Source organism: Nothobranchius furzeri, chromosome 3 (genome assembly GCF_043380555.1).
Source record: "Nothobranchius furzeri strain GRZ-AD chromosome 3, NfurGRZ-RIMD1, whole genome shotgun sequence".
NCBI classification, from domain to species: domain Eukaryota; kingdom Metazoa; phylum Chordata; class Actinopteri; order Cyprinodontiformes; family Nothobranchiidae; genus Nothobranchius; species Nothobranchius furzeri.
Genome location: NC_091743.1, coordinates 55,667,156 through 55,675,596, shown reverse-complemented (window position 1 = coordinate 55,675,596; position 8,441 = coordinate 55,667,156). Strand labels below are relative to the sequence as shown.

The 8,441-nt window shown below is 40.5% G+C and overlaps 1 protein-coding gene across 1 annotated transcript; it reads left to right on the top strand.

Moving 5' to 3' along the window:
• The first annotated feature begins 3,368 nt into the window (after positions 1-3,368).
• Positions 3,369-7,410, top strand: LOC107385472 (uncharacterized). The gene is made up of 4 exons (XM_015959368.3): positions 3,369-4,515; positions 6,013-6,586; positions 6,672-6,936; positions 7,089-7,410. Exons 1-4 carry the CDS (start codon positions 4,168-4,170, stop codon positions 7,111-7,113), a joined length of 1,212 nt encoding a protein of 403 aa, XP_015814854.3. The 5' UTR covers positions 3,369-4,167; the 3' UTR covers positions 7,114-7,410.
• Positions 7,411-8,441: the final 1,031 nt, after the last annotated feature.

The following is an 8,441-nucleotide window of genomic DNA, read 5'->3' as shown; positions in this document are numbered from 1 at the left end:
TGGTGCCCTCCAAGAGGCCTTGGAAATGGCGATGGAGCGGGAGATGCTTATCCCTTGACCACGTGGTACCCTGGACGTGAAGGCTGTGGGTGCCACTTCAGGCCCTTCTATGGAACCTCCATGGGCTGCAGAACTGACCCAGCTGGTCCAATCCATAGCAGTGAAGGAAGACCAGCTACTAGGACAAAACCGAAGATTATGCTGGGGTTGTGGCCAGCCGGGGCACCTGGTTAGTCGTTGCCCTCATACATCACTGAAGCAGGAAAACATACAGTACATACACACTACACCTGACTTCCAACAAGACAACTACAGGGCTGGGACTGGAGGACCGTCTCTGTGGTTGGATCAGAGTCAAAAGGGCTCAAATCACTACATACCTCAACACCATAGACCTTTTATAACGCACTCAGAGGGGACCACGCCAGCTGACCCAGCCCCTTCCAGTTCTACACCAGGTGGTCTGTCTTTGGACAGCTGTGAGAGAGATCTCACTGCGGAACTGTGATGGATTGTCCCAGACAGAACAGGACCAGCTCTGGCAAATGCTGCTGGAGTTTAAAGACTGCTTCTCGCTAACAGAAGAGGATATGGGCCGGACAAACAAAATTGAACACGACATAGACACCGGGGATGCAAAACCCCTGTATCAGACCTGAAAAGTTTCTTGGGTCTGGCGTCATATTACCAACGGTTCATGAGGGGGTTCTCCCACATTGCAGCCCCTTTGTTCCGTCTACTGTGGAGGGGGGTGGTGTTTGAGTGGACAGAAGAGTGTGACCGGGCATTTAAGGACTTACAAAAGGCACTGGTGGAGTCCCCTATCCTGTACCCACTAGACCCCCTCCTAACATTTATGTTGGACACAGATGCGAGCAACACCGGCGCAGGGGCTGTCTTGTCCCAGATGGGGCCCATTAGCCAAATCAAGCAGTTTTGAACTTCCCCTTTGGAATAGAATCTTTCTCATTAGGATTAATCAATCTACCAACATCCCGATGCATGCAGATGTTGAGCTTGCGCAAATCTTGCACCAACCTATAGGTTCCATCAGGTTTCCAAACAGCTTGAATGGGAGTTAAACATGGTGGTTCTTTCACAGCTTCTACCATGCCTAGTGATTCCAACTCTTTAATAGTTTTAGTGATTTCAAGCAAACCTTCACGAATCGGGTATTGTCTAACTTTCCCGGGGAGAACGCCTTTAATTTCATAAGGTTCACCTATGTACAATCCTACATCATTTTTAAATTTTGCAAAAGATGCCCCCTCCAGAATGTTTTGAAGATGTGCTAAATCCTGGAGAAGAGTTTCTTTGATCAGATTAGAAAGTGCAGATTGCACATCAATAATGTTAATGTATCTCGCAGCAAAAGTGGACCTGCCACTTTCTGCCCCTCCCCTTACTGGGAGATTCACGGGACCGCTACATCCATGTGTGGAAGAATCCATTTGAACATCCAGTGAACCTAGATCAGTGTTTGACAACAGATTTTGGGTGCCTTTTAACACACGGCTGAATATTTGGGTTGTGATAGGAAAACTACTCACTCACTTTGTTACGTAAACTGTGGCTTATCCAAATTCCCCACCGATTGGTGATCGATCACTAGGCTTCCTGCTGCAACACCGTCTAGGAGGCTTTTGGGGCTGGAATTCACCCAAAACCTCGTATTGAGGACTGATAAAGTTGGATGTTCACACGTTAGTTAATTAGCCGTTTTAATTCATTTAAAGCTTTTTCCGGTTCATGCCTATGAACATTACTGTTGACCTTCGCCTGTAAGAGAGGACGTGCATTTCCTATTCTTATTACTACGCAGTCAGTTGTATGTTCACCAACAGGGACGCTATGTGGTGAAAGACATGGGTTAACTTTTAGAGAGGTCATCAATCTCACTCTAGGATTAAAGGTTTCTCTTCCAAAGCTTCACCTCTGCCTTTCTATTTTGCTTACTTATTCCATTTTTCGTCAGATCCTTTTAATTTTAACTCGAAAGTCAGAGCAACAATCGGTGCATCGCATTTAATGCATTTATTTGTGATCCAACAGGTGGCAACCCCTTGACTAAATAAATTTAATCAAGCAAAGCTTCAGCTCACAAGTCTTTTGCAACTGCGCGAGTAACAATGCTAGAGGCATATAGCAGCTGATGGAGCTCTGTTTTTGTTTGATTTTGTTATTTTACCATTTGTATATATATATATATATTATATATACTTTGGTTGATGATATAGGTAAAATGTAAAAAGCTTTAAAGTAAAATTAAAACCTTGAGTATATGTGATATGCAAAGCAAAAATGTCAACCAGAAACTTTATATAGTTAAAATGTAAAATGCAAATACCAAATCCTGAAAGGATGAAGTCTTTTGATGGAACACCCGGATAGCTGCAAGAGAAATGTGAGTAGATTTTAAAACTTTTTTTCCTTTTCTTATCTAGAACTCCTGTGAGTTCAATTTTTTATGAGGTCGGGGAAAGCTCCTATTATAAGAGAACCTGAGTTAATAGGTCAGTGACCACAGCCTTGGATTCCACAGGTACCAGTATGGACCTAGTTTCCTCTACTGTAATGGGTAGAAGACCCTCCGTCCTGGACTCACGTATTGGTGCATTCCACACCCGTCAGTATTCATTTTCATAACTACCGCTGATGTTACAAGATGAAACCCAAAGCTTATTCGATCTCTCTGATTAAGCAAACCTTTTCTGCGGACTCTCTAGACGAGAGCCGGCAATTTGTCCCCAGTCATGGTTTTTATACCTTGATGTCGTCAGCTCCAGGTCATCATCAAAAGCTCCATGTTATACATTACAAATTTTTTTTATCACACCTGTTCCTGCTTCAGATCTTATAAGCACATCCTGTCCATTAACATGACCTTCAACACATTCCAAAAAACCCTGTTTGTCAGGATAGTCCATGAGTTGTACAATGGTTAAACACACATAAATACATCAACCCTAACCCTATAACATCACCTCCACTTGAGGTTTCAGTTCCCCTTTTACTCTGCGACCACGCAGGACTCATTTCCTTTATTATTATTATTATGAGTTAATTCTTTCAACACCTTGTTCCAGCAGTTTGACTTGAGGGGACTTGATTATGTCGTCACTCTCTGCCCCTTGTTTCTTGGCCCGAGCAGTGTGTACTGTTCATCCAAGACGAGGCGATGTTTGACATTAATTATGAGCGAAACATCTCTAAATCAATCGATAAAACTAGAAAAATAATTTTTTCCCAAGTATTTAAATGTAAAATTTTGCTAGAAAATGTTCGTTTAACAATTAAATCAGCTGTTAGGATCAAATCTTTACTCTGTATTTGTAACCTTTCTGTCTAAGAGTTTTAATTACTGAGCTACTTAGTTTATCCAAGGAAATCAAGGAAAGCTACTCAAGTATAATCTCTGGCTCCAATACTCTCCCCTGGCGCAGAACAAACGGTGCAGAAGAGGTGAGCTTACAGCAGCATAACCAAAGGGGTGAGCTAGAAAACCCAGGCCATGCTGCATTGCTAGATGATGATGGCAGAGGAGTTAAGTGTCCGTTTCCTAACCAGAAGTTTGCGGGAATGAGTCCCACTCAATCTGCTGTAGTTGTTGTGTCCTTGAGCAAGACAGTCAACCCAGGTTGCCTGCTGGTGGTGGTTGGAAGGACCGGTGGCACCTGTGCTCTGCATTCTCACTTCTGTCAGTGTGCCCCAGGGCAGCTGCAAAACCTCCAGTGTGTGAATAGGTGAATGACCTGATGTGTTGTAAAGTGCCTTGGGGGGTTCTATTTTTCATTTATTCAGCCAGATCTTTAATTTTTAAGCACACTTGTGAATAATTAAGTATGTGATTGTTAATGAGTCATTAGATGAGCAGCACTTACTTTCCGTTCCTGTTGCAGCATCAAGAGGAAACTTATTTCACACACACACACACCTTTTTACAAAGTGTTTTGTTTTCTGATCTGTCAATAAACATTCAGGTGGAACTGGTTTCTCCTGGTTTACACTAAATACCAGAATGTCTTTTAACTTTTATGAAACAAAAACTTTGTGAATTCAAATCAACGCAAAGTCTGCGATCATGTGACGCAAGAAAAAAGTCTGGTTGACATAAAGATGTTTATTATGGACCTTAACCAGTTTATGTTTAATTCCTAATGCATTTAAATGCAACTTTTAGGTGCAACTTACATTGATTTGAAAATGTGTGTTTTTGTGTTTTACGTCTTTGAAAACAGAATGACCTGGAACGGAATCGCTTCTTGTTGTAGCAACAGAAGTTGGGTTTACAGTCAATTCCGTTTTCTCAGTCACTCCATTTGGTTTGAGAGCACAAGAGCTTCACTGATGAGCATTTTTAAAATCCTTTTAGCAAAAAGTCAGCAGAGATTTAACGAAGCTCGAGGCATCATGGAGGCCGAAACAAAACTAGGAAACATCTCTTTACAGCCAGTTTCAGGTGTGTGGGGAAGACTTGACTGGAGCGATGTGGACCTGGACTTGGTTTATCAAAAGGTAAAAACTCACTATTTACTATATACACACATTTGTCCTCTCTCTCTCACACATACATCAGTGAGAAATAACCTATAATTTTAAAATGTTCAGGTACAAATGTCGGTTTAGTTGATTGCTGACTGAATTTTAACTCTTCAAATCTCCCTTACAAACACTGCAAAAAAAATCTCAAAAGTAAAATAAACCAAATTTTTAGACATTTTCTTATTTTATACTTAAGAAAAAATATTCTCTAGAAAAATTACATTACTGAAAATGAGGTAGATATTGATAAATATGATATTATTTTCTTGTTTTGAGTAAAAAAAAATCTGCCAATGGGTATGTTTGTTTGGCTAGCATTCATACAAATCAAAATTTAGATTAGTTTGCTAGTTTTAAAAATTCTACCTGGCCATTGTTTGCTTTTTTACACAAAACAAGAAAAATTGGATCAAGAATATTGGTCTTATTTTAAGTAATGCAATTTTTCAAAATAATTTTTTACTTTTTAAAAATAAGAAAAAAAAATTTCTTTCTGAGAAAAAAATATTTTTTGCAGTGAACAAATACAGTACTAGTGAAATTTATTTAACATGCATCATTTAGGCCAGTCTGATCATCTATTTCAGGGGTGGGGAGCCCTGGTCCATCGAGGGCTACTATCCAGCATATCTTAGGGTGTTTCTCAATGCCAAGGAACCTCGCCTTGAGGCTACAAGACACCTCCCGTGTATCCTTGCTCAGCTAGCTAAACGGCTAACAAACAGAGAACAGACGCCTCAGCAGAACATTAACATTGGAGAACGTCTTGGCGGCTCCTGATGACATATCTCCTGGGCAACCGGGGCGGGGCCAAGACATCAAGGTGAGGTTTCAACCCTGCTTCAACACACCTGATTTCAATCAGCAGGTGATTAACAGGCTTCTGCAGAGCCTGATGAGCTGCTGCACATGGACTTCAACCACTGAATCAGAAGTGTTGGAGCAAAGACGTGCGGAAAACCCGCCCTCGAGGACCAGGGTTCCCCACGCCTGATCTATTTGATGAAAATCTGAAATATTTGACATTTACCTTTTTTTTATTTAATTTCTTTTCAAACAAATAAACATCACATATATTAAGTATTAATAAGGCAATTGAGGATTTTTAGATGATAAGAATAATAAATATAACAAATAAAAACACTAAAACTAATAAGATTTGTGCAAAAATGCCAATTTGATATCATCAATTAAGTTTGAAAGAATTTGCCTGAAGAAAAAAGAATAATAAAGTTGTGCAATATTTAAAAAAACTAAGTGAAAGACATTGATCGCTATATTTTAAGCAATGTTAGCAAACACAGGCTTTGTTCGTTTCAGGAAGTCAGTGCCAGATTATTTTGCAAGTGTAGCAATAACAATCTGCTGGTGGTTTTCCTGGTCCGTTTGCTCTTTGGGAGTCTATTGAGAATTTACTAAAAATGAACAAATATGCACATTTTCTAATGTTTTTTTTTTAACTCTTCATAGGAAAACAAAGACATGTCCACCAGTAAGATTGTGAGGAAGGTTCTTCCAGAGCCCAAGACGGTTGTGGTTGACATCTTTCCTTCTCAAAAAGTTCACGTCTCAGATTGCAGTAAATGGAGCTGGAATTTGGTGGCAGGGACCAAACCGCTCATTCTGACCCCCGCTGCTCCAACTTCCTGTAATCAGGAGAGGAACCAGAGCAGTCCAGTCTCTAACGTAAAATACCATTTCCTTGGTGATGGAGAGAAAGCTGAGCAGGAAGAAGAGGCGGATGGAGAAGAAACAGAGGTCGTTACAGATGAAAAGGTAGTGGCGGAGAAAGAAAGGTGTGTGGCGCTGCCACCAAACCAGCAGGGCACATGGAAAAATCAGCTAAATCCTCACAGAAGGGCAGAGTTTGGGGATCTTGCACACATGTCTGAAACAGCTGAAGAGACTGAAGAAAACCCAAAAGAGAAGAGCATTTGTAGGAGAATCCTGACCCGGCTGGATGCTTCGATCCATGACTACTACAGAAAAAAGATCCGTAAAACGTACATTAGAGAGAAAGAGGAGGGCAACCAGGTTTACCCAAGTAAGATCCCAGAAATCACCCTGAACACCTCATTTCTGTCTGAACAAGCTGATCACCTCTCCTGCTCTCATTTTGACCCCAACAGCAAACTTTTACATCTTCTATCAGATGACCCGAGGTCAGCGAGAGAGACAGAAGAGAGAGATCTGGCTCAGTCGTGACAAACAAAGGCAGAGCTTCTACAATCGACTGGAGGTCTATTGGGAGAAAACCCGTAAAGCGAAGGAGGCCCTGAGACTGAAAGAGGAGGCGCGTTATGAGAGATGGGCAGCCCGGCACATCAGCATTCCTGACTCCCCGCAGGGAGGCCCAAAGAGGAGGATGGGCCTGTGGGAGGAACGGTCTCTACGGTGAGTCATCATCAGGATGTTTACAGCTGTTAATGAATAGATCTAGCCTAGTGAACTAGACCAAATTCTTGCTTTGCAAAAAATAATACGTTCATTGAGTCTGGCTTGCCAGGCTTGAATAGATCCTCTCTGAAGTTGTTTCTGTTTTACAGAGTAATAGAGTTCCTGTTCCACTGATGGAGCTCTCGCTACCTCTGCTCAGGGCAGCATTTTAATTCATTGGTTTGCAGTTCTTGAAAATCGGCTTCCTCTTTAGAGTAGTGATGTTTAGGAGATGCGGAAGACTTTACTGGGATCATCTTCAAACGTTTAATGCAACTGAATGAAAATGTAAGTTACTGAATTAACAAAATATCACGTGATTTGGAGCGGATGTGTTAAACATGATTTCATTTAAAAAATGGTATTTCAAAATAAAATTAAATTCCTCAGATGGAAGAAATCTAAAAATAAAACCACTTTTGTTAAACATCTCTTTGATTCAACTGGTATTATTTGCAAAGCTACTAAACAAAACTTGAACACACACACACACACACATCCTTCCTGGAAACTGAATGAGTATTTTTCACATGAAAACACTAAAGTGTTTGGTAATTAGATATTTTAAATGAACTACAGAAATGTTTACTCAGTTTCATGTTTAACATTGATGGAATCATAAAGTTCAGAAATGTTTGTAGGCATTTTGCTATTGTGGCAAATGCAAAGAAACAAGGGTGTGGTTGAATGAAAATACATTTTTTATTTATTATTTCCGATTATAATCAGTCTCTTAGTTTTTCATGCAGGCTGAACGTGAAAATAATCTCCTACACCTATCTGCTACTAGCTTCTGATAGATGATGATGATGATGATGATGATGATGATGATGATGATAGATGGTGAAACTCTAGGATTTGAAAAGTCTGACAGATCTACGTCACACTGTCACTAACAATTATGGAATCACCCATCTTGACTCACGACAGGGAAGGCTGTTGTTGGTGTAGCGTCCAGGAAACAGCAGAACGTCTCGAGTAGTAGTAACTAAAAGTTAGCATTAGCAACTAGTAATGGAAAATTTTGACTGCAGTTGCTCTTCAAAGCTCACACTGTAGCTTTGTGTAATTATTTGAGTATTATTTTTATTATAATATAATTTATCTGTAAATTAGAAAATTATCAGTAAAACTACTTATTTGGAGGAAGGGAATTAGTGATTGTTTTGGAATTGTAGTCATTTTTCAACAATGTTAATACGTATTATTAAAAAGGGAACTATTTCCCATTTAGCCCCACCAAGGTTTTTGTTTCACCAGCTGCCACTCTTGGGGATGTCCTGAGGAGAGACAGGTCATCACATCTGAGGCTGAAGCCACCAGGAAGGAGGCAGAGAGGAAGACCAAAAAGGAGAGGATGCAGAAATGGATACAGATGATTCACTGTGGTGGCCCCTGAAGGGACAAGCCACACAAGAGGTAGAACTGCCTCTGGTAGCAAACTTTTACACTTCTGGTACCTG

Bases quoted from the DNA above. Each gene is read 5' to 3' on its own strand.
- LOC107385472 (XM_015959368.3), top strand. From the start codon at position 4,168: ATGCAACTTTTAGGTGCAACTTACATTGATTTGAAAATGTGTGTTTTT. The intron at 6,587-6,671 runs GTAAGATCCCAG...TGACCCCAACAG, and splicing joins GGGCAACCAGGTTTACCCAA to CAAACTTTTACATCTTCTAT. The intron at 6,937-7,088 runs GTGAGTCATCAT...TCTGTTTTACAG, and splicing joins TGGGAGGAACGGTCTCTACG to AGTAATAGAGTTCCTGTTCC.